This window comes from Mustelus asterias, unplaced genomic scaffold, assembly GCF_964213995.1.
Source record: "Mustelus asterias unplaced genomic scaffold, sMusAst1.hap1.1 HAP1_SCAFFOLD_965, whole genome shotgun sequence".
NCBI lineage: Eukaryota > Metazoa > Chordata > Chondrichthyes > Carcharhiniformes > Triakidae > Mustelus > Mustelus asterias.
The window spans coordinates 110,218-129,736 of NW_027590911.1; the positions used below are offsets into that span (position 1 = coordinate 110,218).

At 46.4% G+C, this 19,519-nt stretch overlaps 1 protein-coding gene across 1 annotated transcript in view; it reads right to left on the reverse strand.

The window, feature by feature from the left end:
• The window catches only part of LOC144487672 (pancreatic secretory granule membrane major glycoprotein GP2-like), a 53,261-nt gene that overhangs the window by 23,964 nt on the left and 9,778 nt on the right, over positions 1–19,519 (reverse strand). Inside the window, exons 3-5 of the mRNA XM_078205754.1 lie at positions 6,200–6,344; positions 1,238–1,314; positions 980–1,144 (exon numbers count right to left, since the gene is read on the reverse strand). Of these exons, the coding sequence (XP_078061880.1) occupies positions 980–1,144; positions 1,238–1,314; positions 6,200–6,344 (387 nt within the window). The remainder of the gene's footprint in view (positions 1–979; positions 1,145–1,237; positions 1,315–6,199; positions 6,345–19,519) is intronic.

Sequence of the window (19,519 nt, forward strand, 5' to 3'; positions counted from 1 at the left end):
ACTAATCCCTCTAACCTACACATCTCAGGACACGAAGGGGCAATTTTAGCATCGCCAATCAACCTAACCCGCACATCTTTGGACCGTGGGAGGAAACCGGAGCACCCGGAGGAAACCCACGCAGACACGAGGAGAATGTGCAAACTCCACACAGACACTGACCCAAGCCGGGAATCGAACCCAGGTCCCTGGAGCTGTGAAGCAGCAGTGCTTTGACGAGGGATTCCTAATCTCGCACCATTTCAGAAATACTCCACACACTTGTTCCTCCTCGCAAATTGTAAGCATAACCTTATATTTTCTACGTTATATTCTATCTGACATCTACTTGTCCACTCACTAAGCCCTTTTGGAAGAACATATTTAGTCCCCACATCCAAATTATTGATCAAAATTGTGAACAGCTGGGGCCCAAGCTCTGACCCTTGTGGTTCCCTCTGGTCAGAGGCTGCTAACGCCAGAATGAGCTGTTTATTGTCACTCTGCTTTCTGCCTGTTAACCAATCTTTAATCGATGCCAGTATATTACCTCCTATCCCAATGCTTTATTTGTGTTGACCAACTTTCCATTGCTGACCTGATCAAAAGCCTTCTGAAACTCCAGGAACACTGCATCCACTTTTCTCAATTATGTTAGGAATATCCTCACAAACCTCCAACATGTTTGTCAAACGTGATTCACCATTGATTAATCCATGTTGACTATGCCCAATCACATCTTCATTATCAAAATGTCTATTCCACAACTCCTTGAGAATTAATTATTTTAATTTCCCTCCTTGTGCAGGAAGGTTAGTGAGTGAGTGAAGGGCGACAAACGGGCTATCAGAGTGTCTGAATCATTTCCCTTTGCTAAAAATTATACTTTGAGTGTCAGTCCCTTACAAAGCAGAGGCTCTCGTGTAACTTTGTCAGTTGAGCTGCTGAGCTGGGACATCCCAGAGTTTTCTCTTTACATCATTTCCAAACACCAATGTACCTGTGCAGTAAGCGAGGGAACAGGCAGGTGACTTCTTCAACTCATAAACAAAGAAATTGTAGCAGCGTTTGATCTTTATTTCTTGGTGCCAGCGACAGGTGTTTCCACTCCAGTGAAAACAAACTGTCCTCTTTACTATCCCTTCACGCAGACTGGGATGAGATCCTGAAATGAGGAATAGAAAGATTGAAAAGTGTCTCCAGTGTGAATTGTGTTGGACAGTCAATGTCAATCTGATGTAACAGAGTCTGAAATTACCTTTTAACCAGCCTGTGGCGTGTGTGGAGCAACGTCTTACTGGAACAACAGTCTCAGGAATGGTCGAACTACCAGGACTGAAAGGACAATCACACAGTTCATCGCTGTACTGATGCAATCCAAATAAAAAGAGGCTGCAAATACTCAGCTGGTCAGGCAGCCTCTGCGGCGAGAAACAGAATAACGTTACCCTTTGTGACGAACCATCTTCAGAGCAGAGGAGTTATCACAACACCAAACATTAACTCTGTTTATTTCCAGAGATGCTGGCTGACCTGCTGTATATTTCCAGCATTTTATTTTTGTTATTTCATTATTTTAAGGAAGAGGTGTGTGAAATATTAAATGAGATTAGCTCAGTGAGGGAGGAAATATGAAGATGTTTACCATCCTTGAAAGTGGATATGTCCCCAGGCAGAGACAATTCATACCGGAGGCTGCTGAGGAAAGCAAGGGAAGATGTAACAAAGACACAAAGCATCTTCACCCATCAACTGTGCCTATAGATGTGGAGCTGGAAAAGTAATGACATTGATTAAGAGACAGCCGGAGTAATTACAGAGCATTCAGCCTCATGTCTGTGGTGGGAAAATAATGGGAAATAATTCTGTGAAATAATAGAAATCATCATTTGGGAAGGTTTAAATAAATTTGAGTCAGAATGGATTTGTTCAAATAAGTCAAGTCTCAATAACTTGATTACATTGATTGGCAAAGTAACATGGAGAGTTGATGAGTGTAACATATATGATATAGTCCACAAGGGTTTTAGCAAGAGCTTTGACAAGGTCAAACAAGACTCACTCGTCAGGAAATTGGAAGGAGAGTTGGATGCCAATTGTCTCAATGTCAGAAGCAAAGGGTTGTGGGTAGTGTGGTTATTGAGATTGGAAGGTTATTCCCAGTGGAATTCCAGAGGGATCTGTACTGAGTTCCTTGTGTTCTTGTGGTAGTGTCAATGAAATGGAATTAAAAGTTGGGGACATGAATAAGATGTCTGCAGCAGAGATGAAAATCGTTCATGCGCTTGATAGTGAGGAAGAAAGCTGTAAACAGCAGGAAGATATCGATGGATTGGTCAGGTGGGTAGATGTGTGAGCAATAGAACTCAATGTGGAGAAGTGTGAGGGAATGGGTTTTGGGAGGACAAACACTGGATGGAGAACACACAATGAATGGTGGATATTGAGGTGAGTGGTGGAGCAGAGGGATCTTGGAGTATATGTCTATTGATTGCTGATGATAGCGCGACAGGAAAATAAGGTGCTCAAGATGATGCTGTAGAGATTTTTCTTTATTGATCAAGGACACGATTAGAAGAGGAAGGAGGTGTTTCTCTAATTGTATAAAACAATTGTTAGAGCACAAATAGAGTACAGTGTACAGTTCTGGTCACCACATCACCAAAAGAGTCTGGTAGAGACAATTGATGAGGATGGCCGGCACGGTGGCACAGTGGTTAGCACTGCTGCCTCACAGTGCCAGGGACCCGGGTTCGATTCCCGGCTTGGGTCACTGTCTGTGTGGAGTTTGCACATTCTCCCCATGTCTGCGTGGGTTTCCTCCGGGTGCTCCAGTTTCCTCCAGGGGCAATAGCCAATATAAGTGCATGGGGTTGTGGGGATGTGGCCTAGTGTGACTGTGGTTGGTGCAGACTCGATGGGCCAAATGGCCTTCTTCCACACTGTGGGATTCTATGAGATGTTGGAACATTTTATTCAGGAGGGGAGATTTCATTCTGACATATAACATCAGGAGGTATCTGGATTGAGTGGATTAGGAAGAATCGGTTTTCATTTGCAGAGAGGTCAATGTCCAGGGAGCAAAGATTGAGAATAATTGTGGGAACATTGAGTGGGGGGCGCTGAGGAGGAGTATTTCCACACACCGAGTGGTGTGAACCTCACAGAGCTAGAAGGTGGCACTCTGCTTTTTCAACCAGTATGGATACAATGGATCGAATGGCCTCGTACTGCACCCTGAATTTTAACATGTTTAAACATATTGCCACCCATCCCAGCAAGTCACTTTCCTCTCAGTCACAGAATCGAAAAATGAAACAGTGCAGAAGAGGCCCTTCAGCCCGTCAAGTCTGCATTGATACGTGAGAATCCCCTGACCTTCATACCTAATTCTGGTTACCACCTCTTGGCCCGTAGCCTTGAATGTTATGGCATACCAAGTGCTCATCCAGGTACTTTTGAAAGGATGTGAGGCAACCTGACTCTACCACCCACCAAGGCAGCACATTCCACACCATCACCACCCTCTGGGTAAAATCATTTTCCCTCACATCCATCCTAAGTTTCCTGCCTCTCACCTTGAACTTGGGCCCGTGTGACTGACCCTTCAACTAAGGGGAACAGCTTCTCCCTATTCACTCTGTTCATGTCTCTCAGAATCTTGTACACTTCGATCAGCTCGCCCCTCAGCCTTCTCTGCTCCAGTGAGAACAACCCAAGCCTCTCCAACCTCTCTTCATAACTTAACAGTTCTATCCCAGGCAGCATCCTAGTGGATGGATAATGTGGTGACGAGAACTGCACACAGGACTCTAGCTGTGGCCTCACCAAAGTCCGATACAACTCCAACATAACCTCCCTGCTTTTGTAATCTCTGCCTCCAATAATAAAGGCAAGTGTTTCATATGACTTTTTCACCACCCTACTAATTGTGCTTCTTCCTTCGGTGATCTATGTACAAACATGCCAAGGTCCCTTTTTTCCTCAGAGAGTTCTTAGTGTCATGCCATTCATTGAATACTTCCTTGTCAAATTACTCCTTCCAAACTCATACTTTTCAGGGTTAAATTCCATCTGCCCCTGATCTGCCCATTTGACTATCCCATCTATATCTTCCTGGACCCAACACATTCATATATATAATTAACACCCGACCAATCTTTGTGTCATCTGAAAACTTACTCATCCAGCCCCTCAACATAGTCATTGGTGCCATTAATATAAATGACAAATAATATCAGACCCAGCACAGATCTCTGTGGTACGTGACTAGACGCTGGCTTCCAGTCACAAAAGTAACCTTCTGTCATCACCCTCTGTCTACAACAACTAAGCCAATTTTTAATCCTCATTAAGTTACTCTGTATCCCATGTTCATTTGCCTTCTTTATAAGACTCCTATGTGAGACCTTTTCAAAGGCTTTCACACTTGGAATACTGTGTACAGTTCTGGTCACTCTGTTAGAAAAATATAATATTAAATTATATGGAGAGCGTACAGTGTACAGAAAAGAGTTACCAGGATGTTGCCTAGTATGGAGCATATTAGCTATGAGGAGAGGTTGGAGAAACTTGGTTTGTACTCACTGGAACGATAGAGGTTGAGGGGCGACCTGATAGAAGTCTACAAGGTTATGAGGGTCATGGATAGAGTAGATAGTCAGAAGCTTTTTCCCAGGGTGGAAGAGTCATTTACTTGGGGAGTATAGGTTTAAGGTGCGAGGGGCAAAGTTTAAAGGAGATGTATGAGGCATGTTTTTAACACAGAGGGTGGTGCGTGCCTGGAACTCGCTGCCGGGGCAGGTAGTGGAAGCAGATATGGTCGTGACTTTTAAGGGGCGTCTTGACAAATACATGAATAGGATGGGAATGGAGGGATAAGAAGGGTAGGGGGTTTTAGTTCAGCATGGTTGGTGCAGGTTTGGAGGGCCGAAGGGCTTGTTCCTGTGCTGTAATTCTCTGGAGTGTTGGAGGCTTAGGGGTGATCTTATAGAAGTCAATAAAATAATGAGGGGCATAGATCAGCTTGAACGTCAATATTTTTTCCCAAAGGTAGGGGAGTCTAAAACTAGAGGGCATAGGTTTAAGGGAGAGGGTAGAGATACAGAAGTGTCCAGAGGGGCAATTCTTTCACACAGAGGGTGGTCAGTATCTAGAACAAGCTGCCAGATGCGGTAGTAGTAGAGGCGGGTACAATTTTGTCTTTTAAAAAGCGTTTAGACAGTTACATGTATAAGATGGGTCTATAGGGATATGGGCCAAACGTGGGAAAGTGGGACTAGCTTAGGGGTTACAAAAATTTGGGCGGCACGGTAGCACAGTGGTTAGCACTGCTGCTTCACAGCTCCAGGGTCCCAGGTTCGATTCCCGGCTCGGGTCACTGTCTGTGTGGAGTTTGCACATTCTCCTCGTGTCTGCGTGGGTTTCCTCTGGGTGCTCCGGTTTCCTCCCACAGTCCAAAGATGTGCGGGTTAGGTTGATTGGCCAGGTTCAAAATTGCCCCTTAGAGTCCTGAGATGCGTAGGTTAGAGGGATTAGCAAGTAAATATGTGGGGATAGGGCCTGGGTGGGATTGTGGTCGGTGCAGACTCGATGGGCCGAATGGCCTCCTTCTGCACTGTAGGGTTTCTATGATTTCTATGATTTCTATAAAAAGGGCAGCATGGTTAAGTTGGGCCAAAGGGCCTGTTTCCATGCTGTAAACTTCTATGACTCTGACTCCACAAAACTGGTCACCTCCTAAAAAAAATCAATGAAATTTGTTAGGCATGACCTCCCTCCGATAAAGCCATGCTGACCTAACCTCTCCAAGTGGAAATAGATGCTGTCCTTCAGAATTTCCTCCAATGGATTACCTACCACTGATGTGAAACTCACTGGTCTGTCGTTTATGATGTCTTATGTCTACAACCCTTCTGAAACAGCAGAACCACATTATCTGTCGTCTGAGCCCCTGCAATCTACTTCCTCGCCTTCCACAGCAGCTTGGGACACAATTCATCTGGAGCTGGAGATTTGTCCGATTTGGAGCCTGCAAACAGCTCCAATACCTTGTTCTTTCCTGTGTCACACCTCAGTGTCTCTCTCCCAATATTCCCCATGCTTCACTCTGTAGAATGCGCATCTTCCCTTTCCCAGTATTCCCTTTGCTCTGAATGATGATCCCAGTCTCTTTGCTGTTTCATTGACGGGTTTAACAGAGATTTCCCCTGGATCTTACCTTTTGAATCTGTACCATCCAAGAACAAGACTCTGATCACATTGAACCGAATCAGAACACAGATTCCCCACACAGTTTGTGCTCCTCCATGGCTGGTTCAGAACTCTGTGTTTTACACACGGGTCGAAGGATTTGGAGACTGCAGCTAAATAACAGCAAGATGTTTATTGTTAACAAAAAATTTCAGAAATGTTACACACTGGCTCGTCTCCATGGAGACATTTAAAATCCTCCATTTCAGCCATTTCTCTGATATCAAATCCTTGAAATGTCAGCTGGAAACTTTGCTCCTTTTTGAAACCAGTTTTCACTGCAATTCCCAGCTCAGTGAAACATCAGACTTTGTATTTTAAAATATTTATTCTTTCAGCCTGGAAATCGCCACTGAATTTCACACCCAGGTTGAAAACGTTTCCAGGGAGTGACCTGGAGCAGAGTCAACACTGTCGTCACTGTGTGTAATAAGATGATGCTCAGTTACATCTGGTGATGATCAGATCCAGCTGGTGACAATGTTCTCTACTTGTGACATGGTTTGTTCTGAAAGAACGTGTTAATTGTACAAAGCAGCAAAACTGAAGTAGTCTCTGCCTATTCTCATTTCTCTCTCCTTGATCATAACATCTGAGGCAGGAGGACCTCATGTTTGAGTTAAAGGGTGAATGTCAAGAACACGTTCTGAACTATTTGTGGGAGAATCTATTATTGAGTTCCTTGTATTGGAGCCTACACCTTGCTCACATATTCTCTCTGAACCCTTCCCCTGCCAGATGAAGGTGTAATCCTAGGAATCATAGAAACCCTGCAGAGCAGAAGGAGGCCTTTCGGCCCATCGAGTCTGCACCCACTGCAATCCCACCCAGAATCTATCCTCACAACTCCACACATTTACCCCGCCAATCCCTTGAACCTACACATCCAGAGACACTGCAGGACAATTTAGCATGGCCAATCAACCTAACCCGGACATATTTGGACTGTGGGAGGAAACCGGAGCACCTGGAGGAAACCCAAGCAGACACAGGGAGAATGTGCAAGCTTCAAACAGACATTCACCCAAGCCGGGAATCGAACCCAGGTCCCTGGAGCTGTGAGGCAGCAGTGCTAACCATTGTGCCACCGTTCCGCCCATGTTTTCCTTTCCATGATCCACTCTGGCTGAGCCGGGTCTCTCCTAGGGAAGATACCTCAATGTTCAGCCTATCAATTTCCATGTCCATCATGTTTGCATTATGGGCAATGATTAGCAAGCTACAAATTGTCTATCAGTCCTGTGATCCTGACGTTTGCATTGCCTATCGAAGAGTTGGCATTTTTTTTTTCAATTGTTTTTTTTTCCTGGCGCAATGGAATTCCATCCATTTGTTGAGCAGAGACTAAGCTCTAAGTGCCCATTGAAACAGGTAGACTGTGCCTTGCTAGTCAGTGACTGCCTAACCTGAGGTAGGTGCTGGTTGACCATTGGGGCACGATGGTCTCTCCCACAACCAGAGACAGCCCATAGCACTGTATCATAGAAATCATAGAAACCCTACAGTGCAGAAGGAGGCCATTCGGCCCATCGAGTCTGCACCGACCACAATCCCACCCAGGCCCTACCCCCACATATTTTACCCGCTAATCCCTCTAACCTACGCATCTTAGGATTCTAAGGGGCAATTTTTTTTAACCTGGCCAATCAACCTAACCCGCACATCTTTGGACTGTGGGAGGAAACCGGAGCACCCGGAGGAAACCCACGCAGACACGAGGAGAATGTGCAAACTCCACACAGACAGTGACCTGAGCCGGGAAATAAAACAAGTGGAGCCTTGGAGACCATGTCGAACTTCAAGAAAAGTTTTTATTCCACATGCATGAGGGAGAGATGAATTCGGGCCTGAAATCCCAGGCGGCTGCGAGTTCCCTCTGCTCATTGTAGATTCATACAGGCTATTATACTTTTCCGAGTTGCAAATTTTTATATTATCGTACTAATTCCTCAAGTTGGATACATGTATTTGTCAAGACGCCCCTTAAAAGTCACTATCGTATCTGCTTCCACTGCCTCCCCTGGCAGTGACTTCCAGGCACCCACCACCCTCTGTGTAAACAACTTGCTTCATACATCTCCTTTAAACCTTGCCCCTCGCAGCTTAAACCTATACCCCCAAGTAAATGACTCTTTCACCCTGGGAAAAAGCTTCTGACTATCTACTCTGTCCATGCCCCTCATAATTTTGTAGACCTCTATCAGTTTGCCCCTCAACCTCCATCGTTCCAGTGAGAACAAACCAAGTTTCTCCAACCTCTCCTCATAGCTAATGTCCTCCATACCAGGGCAACATCCTGGTAACAGAAAAGTACATTGTACGCTCTCCATATAATTTAATCTCATCATGCAAATACATTGTTCAGTTCATCCCTGCTAATCATCTCTCTGGACACTTCCTGTTTACCCGATTATAATGTCAAAGTGTTGTGTTTGCCCAACCGATCTACAATGATGTGTTAATTGCTCCCCCACTCTGCTCGGTGATCGTGTTTACCAGAAGACTATGATCTCCCTAGACAGTATGGAGCCTGGCTGTCTCAATGCCGGTTCTCCCACTGTCGTGATAACTCAGAAAGATCTTCTGCGCATTACAATTGTAAGGAGTAGGTAACATATATTAATCATTATCTGTCAGCGGAGCAGACCTCCAGCTGTCTGTGTTAACCCTTTTCTTCCCTCTGGTGAGGCCTGGCTCTCTGGGCTTGCTCTATGTACCCTGCATGTATTACACTGAAACTAAATAAAATATGAACGGACACATAAATTAAAATATAAAAGAAACGATCCCTGATATTGCCCTGCAACAAGAACCCATTCACTCTGCCAATCGAGTTGGCCTTATCACTCATCGCCGCTGTCCCAATGTTATGTCCGCCTTCTGCAGCAAAACTGGAAAGCCCACAAGACTGGGCAACATTTTTGAAAAGCCTGGGCTGCCTGAATATCCTGGTTATGCCCAACGGAATGCCATGAACTGTGTGTGGCATTAGCTTGCTTGCAGCCATTGCTGGAAGGATGATACATTCAGATATCTGTCTGCCACTGAGTTTTGTTGATGTGGAGATGCCGGCGTTGGACTGGGGTAAACACAGTAACCCTGTTTGAGAGCAGATTTCCACTCCATCTGATGAAACAGCAGCGCTCCGAAAGCTGGTGGCTTTTGCTACCAAATAAACCTGTTGGACTTTAACCTGGTGTTGTTAAAACTGTTACTGAGTTTTGTTGGCACGGTTTTACTCCCTTAGCCTACAACTCTCCCACAGTATGCTCAAGGCAGTGGAGCTAACCACCCAAAGCTGGGAGGTTGGCTCATGAGTATCAGGATGTGTCCATATGCCGGTGACCTCGTGTCCTGGGGCCTGAGGCTCCTTCGGGTTCCTCTGAAGATTTAACCTGGGGCTGTTTCCATATGTCACCATGAGGAGACACAGCTGAGGATCTGCCAATGAAGAGGCTGTGTACTGACACAGAGAGATTTATACATTTGACTCCCGCTCTTTCACATTGCTACTAGCCAATGGTCTGGGCTGAGAATGAGAATCAAAGTAGCACACAAAAATGGGAAACATCTCCACGCTATTCAGCCACACACTAGACACATGAATCAGCTGTGCACACACTGACACTAATCCCCTTGCATTATCCATTCCTATTCAGACTCTGACTCCTCTTTTCCCATCCTACCTTTCTTTTCCAGATGTATTCTGGAATATTTATATCCTGACCTTGGCCACGATGGAACCATGGGGCAGAATTGGATGTTGCCCCGTTGGTGGCTTTCCAGGAGATGAGTGACTGCCTGTAGAATTCCGCAAATGTCCTTCCCACTGGGCTGTCGTCCACCCCATCTCTCCTCAATTTTACAGTGGGATAAGCAAAGTCGAGGCCATTCCACCCACCCTCACTCCTATTCAGTTCCCTAAGTGGCCAATCAATGATTACTTAAGGACCATTTCCCAGCCAGTGGCAATGTTCAGGCTGGTGGGTGGAGTTCAAGGTCATGCATGGGGGGAAGAGGGAAGTGGGGAGGGGGTGAGACAGCTTGTTCAGCCCTCGGGTGAGAAAAGTGGGGGACCTTATTTCAACATCAGGTGACACCCTCACAGGGTCCGTCCCCAGTTGGTGTTCTCTCCACCAGCTTCTCCTCCAACATCATAGAATCCCTACAGTGCAGAAGGAGGCCATTCGGTCCATCATGCCTGCATTGACAACCATCCCACCCAGGCCCGAACCCCATAACCCCATGTATTTACCCTGCTAGTCTCCCTGACACTAAGGGGCAATTTAGCATGGCCAATCCATCTAATTCGCACATTTTTGGACCATGGGAAGAAGATGGATCACTGGGGAGAATGTACAAACTCCACACATACAGTGACCCGAGGCTGGAATTGAACCCGGGTCCCTGGCGCTGTGAGGCAGCAGTGCTAACCACTCTGCCACCATGCAACATCCCCACCACCTGTGCCCACCCCTCAGGTTTCAGTTCTTCTTCCAGCCCTGAGACACATTACCTACTCCTGGACTCCCAGGATTCAGTGTGGGGTCAACTTAGAATTCCAGCTCTGTGCCCCACAGCTTCAGGTGCTGCTGGGATTAGAGAGCTGCCGACCAATGAAATGAGCGCTCAGCCCTCTGAGGGGGGCGGATGCCCCATCTCAAGCCAATGAACTCTCCCTGTGGAGATCAGAGCCATTTCTCTCAATTGGTGCCATTATTATTTTCTTATTGTGAATCTTTTGAACAATCGACATTGAGGTTTCTAATGATCTTTTCATTATTATTCACGGAGACAGTTTTAGTTTTGAACTCTCAGCGGGTAACTTTATGGCTTCGCTTAATCTGAGACTGGAAAATCCTGCCCGACGTCAACGGACATTTCCATTGTCCTCTTCGATTCCATGGCAGGTGGGGTGGTAAAATTCCGGTGCCCAACTCTGCCCCTCCCACTCTGCCCTTCAATTCTGCCTCTTGAACTCTGGCCCTTGAACCCAGCCTCTCCCACTCTGCCTCTCCCACTCTGCCCCTCACACTCTGCCCCTCACACTCTGCCCCTCACACTCTGCCCCTCACACTCTGCCCCTCACACTTGGCCCCTCACACTCTGCCCTCACACTCTGCTCCTCACACTCTGCCCCTCCCACTCTGCCACTTGAACCCAGCCCCGCCCACTCTGCCCCTCCCACTCTGCCACTTGAACCCAGCCCCTCCCACTTTACCCCGCCTTTACTCAAATCTCTACATCCTGCATTTTCCCTTCCTCCACTCCCTCACCTTCCTCCAATCTCTCGCTTCCCTCCAATCCCTCACCTTTCTCCACCCATAGAATCGTAGAATCATAGAATCCCTACAGTGCAGAAGGAGGCCATTTGACCCACCTAGTCTGCACTGACCACAATCCCACCCAGGCCCTATTCCCATAACCCCACATATTTACCCTGTTAATCCCCTGACACTAGGGGTCAACTTAGCATGGCCAATCCAGTGAACCCGCGCATCTGTGGGAGGAAAATGAAGAAAACCCACACAAAAGCGGGGAGAAGGTGCAGACTCTGCACAGTGACACGAGGCCGGAATTGAACCTGGGACCCTGGCACTGTAAAGCAGCAGTGCTAACCACTATGCTATTGTGCTGCCCCACTCACCTCCCTCCATCCCCATGCCCTCCTCCACCCACTCACCTCCCTCCACCCCCTCGCCTCACTCTACTCACTTGCCTCCTTCCAATCCAATGATTGAGGGTGATTTAGTGGTTTGGATCAGGAATTGGCTTGCTGTAAGAAAACAGAGGGTGGTGGTTGATGGGAAATATTCATCCTGGAGTTCAGTTACTAGTGGTGTACCGCAAGGATCTGTTTTGGGCCACTGCTGTTTGTCATTTTTATTAATGACCTGGATGAGGGCGTGGAAGGATGGATTAGCAAATTTGCGGATGACACTAAAGTCGGTGGAGTTGTGGACAGTGCAGAGGGAAGTGGCAGGTTACAGAGGGACATAGGTAAGCTGCAGAGCTGGGCTGAGAGGTGGCAAATGGAGTTTAATGCGGAAAAGTGTGAAGTGATTCACTTTGGAAGGAGTAACAGGAATACAGAGTACTGGGCTAATGGTAAGATACTTGGTGGTGTGGATGAACAGAGAGATCTCGGTGTCCATGTGCATAGATCCCTGAAAGTTGGCACCCAGGTTGTTAAGAAGGCATACGGAGTGTTAGCTTTTATTGGTAGAGGGATTGAGTTTCGGAGCCAGGAGGTCATGCTGCAACTGTACAAAACTCTGGTGCGGCCGCATTTGGAGCATTGTGTACAGTTCTGGTCGCCGTATTATAGGAAAGATGTGGAAGTGTTGGAAAGGGTGCAGAGGAGATTTACCAGGATGTTGCCTGGTATGGTGGGAAAATCGTATGAGGAAAGGCTGAGGGGCTTGAGGTTGTTTTCGTTAGAGAGAAGAAGGTTAAGAGGTGACTTAATAGAGGCATACAAGATGATCAGAGGATTAGATAGGGTGGAAATTGAGAGCCTTTTTCCTCGGATGGTGATGGCTAACACGAGGGGACATAGCTTTAAATTGAGGGGTGAGAGATATAGGACAGATATTCGAGGTAGGTTCTTTACTCAGAGAGTAGTAAGGGCGTGGAATGCCCTGCCTGCAGCAGTAGTGGACTCATCAACATTAAGAGCATTCAAATGGTTATTGGATAAACATATGGATGATATTGGAATAGTGTAGATTAGAGGGGCTTTAGATTGGTTCCACTGGTCGGCGCAACATCGAGGGCCGAAGGGCCTGTACTGCGCTGTAATGTTCTATGTTCTATGTTCTAATCCATCGTCTCCCTCCAATCTCTCACCTCCCTCCACTGCCTCACCCAGTGTCTTGTTTTTTTAAAGACTAATGCATCAGTTGTAGGTTTTGGCAGGACTGTAGCCCCCAGCCATGCTAAAGGTGCAGCTCCCTACCCCTGGGCACTTGATGCCCACACCACCCTGAGGCACAAATCTGTCACACTCTGTGCCAGATTGGCATGTTGTTCAGGTAACAATCAACAGATAACAACCTTTCTAGCGTTTCAGAGCACAAATGCCTCCATACAGAACCAATCTCCAAGTATCCTTGGTTCCCAAAAAAACCACAATAACTGGATCCTCCCCCTCCCACTCCAGATTCCTCTCTGGCCATGGGGAGAAACATAAAAGTATAGTGTAGGAATAGAGATGTTTTACTGCAATTGTATAGGACATTGGTGAGGCCACACCTGGAATATTGTGCGTAATTTTGGTCTCCTTATCTGAGGAAGGATGTCCTGGCTATAGAGGGAACTCAGGGTTCTCTTGATGCTAACTTGCAGGTTGAGTTTGTAGTTAGGAAGGCAAATGCAATGTTAACATTCATTTTAAGAGGACGAGAACACAAAAGCAGGGGCTTGAAGTTTTATAAGGCTCCGGTCAGACCACATTTGGAATTATGTGAGCAATTTTGAGACCCGCACCTAAGGAAGGATGTGCTGGCCTTGGAGAGAATCCAGGGTAGTTTCACGAGAATGATCCCAGGAATGAAAAGCTTGATGCTTGAGAACTCTGGAACTGTACTCGATGGAGTTCAGAAGGATGAGGGGGGATCTCATTAAAACTTACAGGATACTGAAAGGCCTGGATAGAATGGACGTGGGGAAGATGTTTCCACTAGTAGGAGATACTAGGATCCAAGGGCACAGCTTCAGAGTAAAGGAACAACCCTTTAGAACCGAGATGAGGAGGAATTTCTTCAGCCAGACGGTGGTGAATGTGTGGAATTCTTTGCCACAGAAGGCTATGGAGGCCAGTTCATTGAGTGTATTGAAGGCTGAGATACATAGGTCCTTGATTGGTAAGGGGATCAAAAGTTACAGGCAAAAGGCGGGAGAATGAGATTGAGAAAGATATCAGCTATGATTGAATGGCGGAACAGGCTCGATGGGCTCAATGGCCTCATTCTGCTCCTATAATTTATGGAATGCAGCGAAGGTTTACCAGGATGATTCCTGGGATGGCAGGTCTGTCATATGAGGAGAGACAAAGCCTGTTAGGATTCTATGCACTGGTGTTTAGAAGAGTGAGGGGATCCCATAGAAACTTATAAAACTCTAACAGGGTCAGACAGGGTAGATTCAGAAAGAATGTTCCTGATGGTGGGGGAGTCCAGAACTAGGGGTCATAATTTTAGGATAAGGGGGAAACCTTTTAGAACTGAGTTGAGGAGAAATTTCTTCACCCAGAGGGTGGTGAATGTATGGAATTCACTCCCACAGAATGTAGTTGAGGCCAAACCGTTGTCTGATTTGAAGAAGAAACTAGATATAGCTCTTGGGGCTAAAGAGATCAAGGGATGTGGGGGGAAGAAGGGGATCAGGATATTGAATTTGATGATCAGTGTAGAATGATATAAAATAAAGGGCGATTGCCAGGCAGTGTGAGGGTTTTTGTTTAATCAACTTAGATGTAGATTCACTTTAAATCAATGGGGAGCAAGTTTGTTCGTAATTGTAATTACTAACAAGTCTCCTGGCCCTGCTGGAATGCATCCCAGTGTATTAAAAGAGATGGCAAGGAAATACCAAATGCACGAGTGGTAATTTACCAAAATTTGCTGGACTCTGGAGTGGTCCCCACAGATTTTAAAACAGCAAATGTGGCGCCACTGTTTAAAAAAGGAGGTTGACAAAAGGCGGGTAACTATAGGCCAGTTAGCTTAACTTCTGTAGCAGGGAAAATGCTTGAATCTTTCATCAAGGAAGAAATAGCGAGACATCTGGATATAAATTGTCCCATTGGTAAGACGTAGCATGGGTTCATGAAGGGAAGGTCATGTTTGACTAATTTGGTGGAATTCCTTGAGAACATTACATGTGCAGTGGACAATGGGGAACTTGCGGATGTGGTGTATCTGAATTTCCAGAAGGCATTTGACAAGGTGCCGTACCAAAGACTGCTGCACAAGATAAAGGTGCACGGTGTTACGTGTAATGTATTAGCATGGATAGAGAATTGGTTAACTAACAGAAAGCAAAGAGTGAGGCTCAATGAGTGTTTTTCTGGTTGGCGATCAGTGACTAGTGGTGTGCCTCAGGGATCAGTGTTGGGACCGCAATTGTTTACGACTTACATAGATGATTTGGAATTGGGGACCAAGTGTGGTCTGTCAAAATTCGCAGATGACACTAAGATGAGTGGCAGAGCAAAGTGTGCAGAGGGCGCTGAAAGTCTGCAAAGGGATAGAGATAGTCTAAGTGAGTGGGCGAGGGTCTGGCAGATGGAGTACAATGTTGGTAAATGTGAGGTCATCCATTTTGGTAGGAATAACAGCAAAATGAACTATTATTTAAATGATAACAAATTGCAGCATGCTGCTGTGCAGAGGGACCTGGGTGTCCTTGTGCAAAAATCACAAGGAGTTGGTTTGCAGGTGCAGCAGCTAACTAAGAAGGCAAATGGAACTTTGTCCTTCATTGCACAGATCCTTGAAAGTGACGTCACACAGGTGGAGAAGGTGGTGAAGAAGGCATATGGCATGCTTGCCTTTATAGGACGGGGCATAGAGTATAAAAGTTGGGGTCTGATGTTGCAGATGTATAGAACGTTGGTTTGGCCGCATCTGGAATACTGCGTCCAGTTCTGGTCGCCACACTACCAGAAGGACGTGGAGGCTTTGGAGAGAGTACAGAGGAGGTTTACCAGGATGTTGCCTGGTATGGAGGGGCTTAGTTACGAGGAGAGATTGGGTAAACTGGGGTTGTTCTCCCTGGAAAGACGGAGGATGAGGGGAGACTTAATAGAGGTGTATAAAATTATGAAAGGCATAGATAGGGTGAACGGTGGGAAGCTTTTCCCCAGGTCGGTGGTGACGTTCACGAGGGGTCATAGGTTCAAGGTGAAGGGGGGGAGGTTTAACACAGATATCAGACAGACATATTTTACACAGAGGGTGGTGGGGGCCTGGAATGCGCTGCCAGGCAAGGTGGTGGAGGCGGACACACTGGGAACGTTTAAGACTTATCTAGACAGCCATATGAACGGAGTGGGGATGGAGGGATACAAAAGAATGGTCTAGTTTGGACCAGGGAGCGGCGCGGGCTTGGAGGGCCGAAGGGCCTGTTCCTGTGCTGTATTGTTCTTTGTTCTTTGTTCTTTGTTCTTGCTCGAGGGATGGAGTTTAAAAACAGTGAGGTTATGTTGCAGCTGTATAACACAGAACATAGAAAAGATACAGCACAAACAGGCCCTTCGGCCCACAAGTTGCGCCGAACATGTCCCTACCTACTAGGCTTACCTATAACCCTCTATGTTACGAACGTCCATGAACCTATCCAAACGTCTCTTAAAAAACCCCATCGAATTCGCCTCCACCACCACTACCGGCAGCCGATTCCACGCACCCACCACCCTCTGAGTGAAAAACTTACCCCTAACATCTCCTTTGTACCTATTCACCAGCACCTTAAACCTGTGATCTCTTGTGGCAACCATATCAGCCCTGGGTAAAGGCCTCTGAGAATCCACTCTATCAATACCTCTCAACATCTTATACACCTCTATCAAGTCACCTGTCATCCTTCGCTTCTCCAAGGAGAAAAGATCTAGCTCTCTCAACCTATCCTCATAAGGCATGCCACCTAATCCAGGCAATATCCTTGTAAATCTCCTCTGCACCCTTCCTATTGCTTCCACATCCTTTCTGTGATGAGGCGACCAGAACTGGGCACAGTACTCCAGGTGGGGTCTGACCAGGGTCCTATACAGCTGCAGCATTATCTCCCGATTTCTAAACACAATTCCTCTATTGATGAAGACCAGTATTCCATACGCCTTCTTAACCACAGCCTCTACCTGCGACGCTGCTTTGAGCGTCCTATGAACCCGGACCCCAAGATCCTTCTGATCTTCCACACTGCCAAGTGTCTTACCCTTAATATTATATTCTTTCACCCTATTCGACCTGCCAAAATGAACCACCACACACTTATCTGGGTTGAAGTCCATCTGCCACTTCTCCGCTCAGTCTTGCATCTTATCTATGTCTCGTTGCAACTGCTGACATCCCTCTACACTATTCACAACCCCACCAACCTTCGTGTCATCAGCAAACTTGCCAACCCATCCTTCCACTTCCTCATCCAGGTCACTTATAAAAATCACAAAGAGCAAGGGTCCCAGAACAGATCCCTGGTGCACTCCACTGGTGACTGACCTCCATGCTGAAAAAGACCCATCTACAACCACTCTTTGCCTTCTGTGGGCAAGACAGTTCTGAATCCACAAGGCAATGTCCCCTTGTATCCCATGCCCATTCACTTTCTGCATAAGCCTTGCATGGGGCACCTTATCAAACGTCTTGCTGAAATCCATATAAACTACATCTACTGCTCTTCCCTCATCTATGTGTCTAGTTACATCTTTAAAAAATTCAATTAGGCTCGTAAGGCATGATCTGCCTCGGACAAAGCCATGCTGGCTATTTCTGATCACACTATTCCTCTCCAGATGTTCATAAATCTTTCCCATCTTATCTTCTTGCTCCTAACATACTTGTAGAATGCCTTGGGGTTTTCCTTTATCCTGTCTGCCAAGGCCTTCTCATGACCCCTTCTTGCTCTTCTAATTTCCCTCTTAAGTTCCTTCCTACTAGTCGTATACTCATCTAGATTTCTAACAGTACCTAGTTCCCTGAACCTTTTGTAGGTTTTTCTAAGGTGCTGGTGAGGCCACACCTGGAGTACTGTGTACAGTTTTGGTCTCCTTACTTGAGAAAGGCTATACTAGCACTGGAGGGGATGCAGAGGAGATTCACTAGGTTGATTCCGGAGTTGAGAGGGTTGGCTTATGAAGAGAGACTGAGTACAAAGAACAAAGAAAATTACAGCACAGGAAGGCCCTTCGGCCCTCCAAGCCTTCACCGACCATGCTGCCTGACTGAACTAAAACCCTTCCGGGGACCATATCCCTCTAAACCCATCTATTCATGTACTTGTCAAGACGCCCCTTAAAAGTCACTGCCGTATCCGCTTCCACTACCTCCCCGGCAATGAGTTCTAGGCACCCACTACTCCCTGTGTAAAAGATCTGCCTTGTACATCTCCTTTAAACCTTGCCCCTCACACCTTAAACCTATGCCCCCTAGTAATTGACTCTTCCACCCTGGGGAAAAGGGAGTAGATGAGTGACAAAGATGATTGATGAGGGTAGGGCAATGGATGTTGTCTACATGGACTTCAGGAAGGCCTTTGACAAAGTCCCTCATGGCAGACTGGTGCAGAAGGTGAAATCGCATGGGATCAGAGGTGAGCTGGCAAGATGGATACAAAACTGGCTTGGTCAAAGAAGACAGAGGGTAGAAGTGGAAAGGGTGCATTTCTGAATGGAGGGCTGTGACAAGTGTCGTTGCTCAGGGATCAGTACTGAGACCTTTGCTGTTTGTAATATATACAAATGATTTGGAGGAAAATGTAACTGGTTTGATTCGTAAGTTTGTGGACGACACAAGGATTGGTGGATTTGCGAATAGCGATGAGGACCATCAGAGGATACAACAGGATATAGATCGGTTGGAGACTTGAGCGGAGAGATGGCAGATGGAGTTTAATCCGGACAAATGTGAGGCAATGCATTTTGGAAGGCCTAATACAGATAGGAAATATATAGTAAATGGCAGAACCCTTAAGAGTATTGATAGGCAAAGAGATCTGGATGTACAGGTACACAGGTCACTGACAGTGGCAATGCAGGTGGAGAAGTTAGTCAAGAAGGCATACGGCATGCTTGCCTTCATTGGCCAGGGCATTGAGTTTAAAAATTGGCAAGTCATGTTGCAGCTTTATAGAACCTTAGTTAGGCCGCACTTAGAATATAGTGTTCAATTCTGGTCGCCACACTACCAGAAGGATGTGGAGGCTTTGGAGAGGGTGCAGAAAAGATATACCAGGATGTTGTCTGGTATGGAGGGCATTAGCTATGAGGAGAGGTTGGAGAAACTTGGTTTGTTCTCAATGGAACGACGGAGGTTGAGGGGTGACTGATAGAAGTCTACAAGATTATGAGAGGCTTGGACAGAGTGGATAGTCAGAAGCTTTTTCCCAGGGTGGAAGAGTCAATTACTAGGGAGCACAGATTTAAGGTGCAAAGGACAGGGTTGAAAGGAGATGTACGAGGCATATTTTTTACACAGAGGGTGGTGGGTGCCTGGAACTCATTGCAGGGGGAGGTAGTGGAAGCGGATACAGTAGTGACTTTTAAGGGGCATCTGGACAAATACATGAA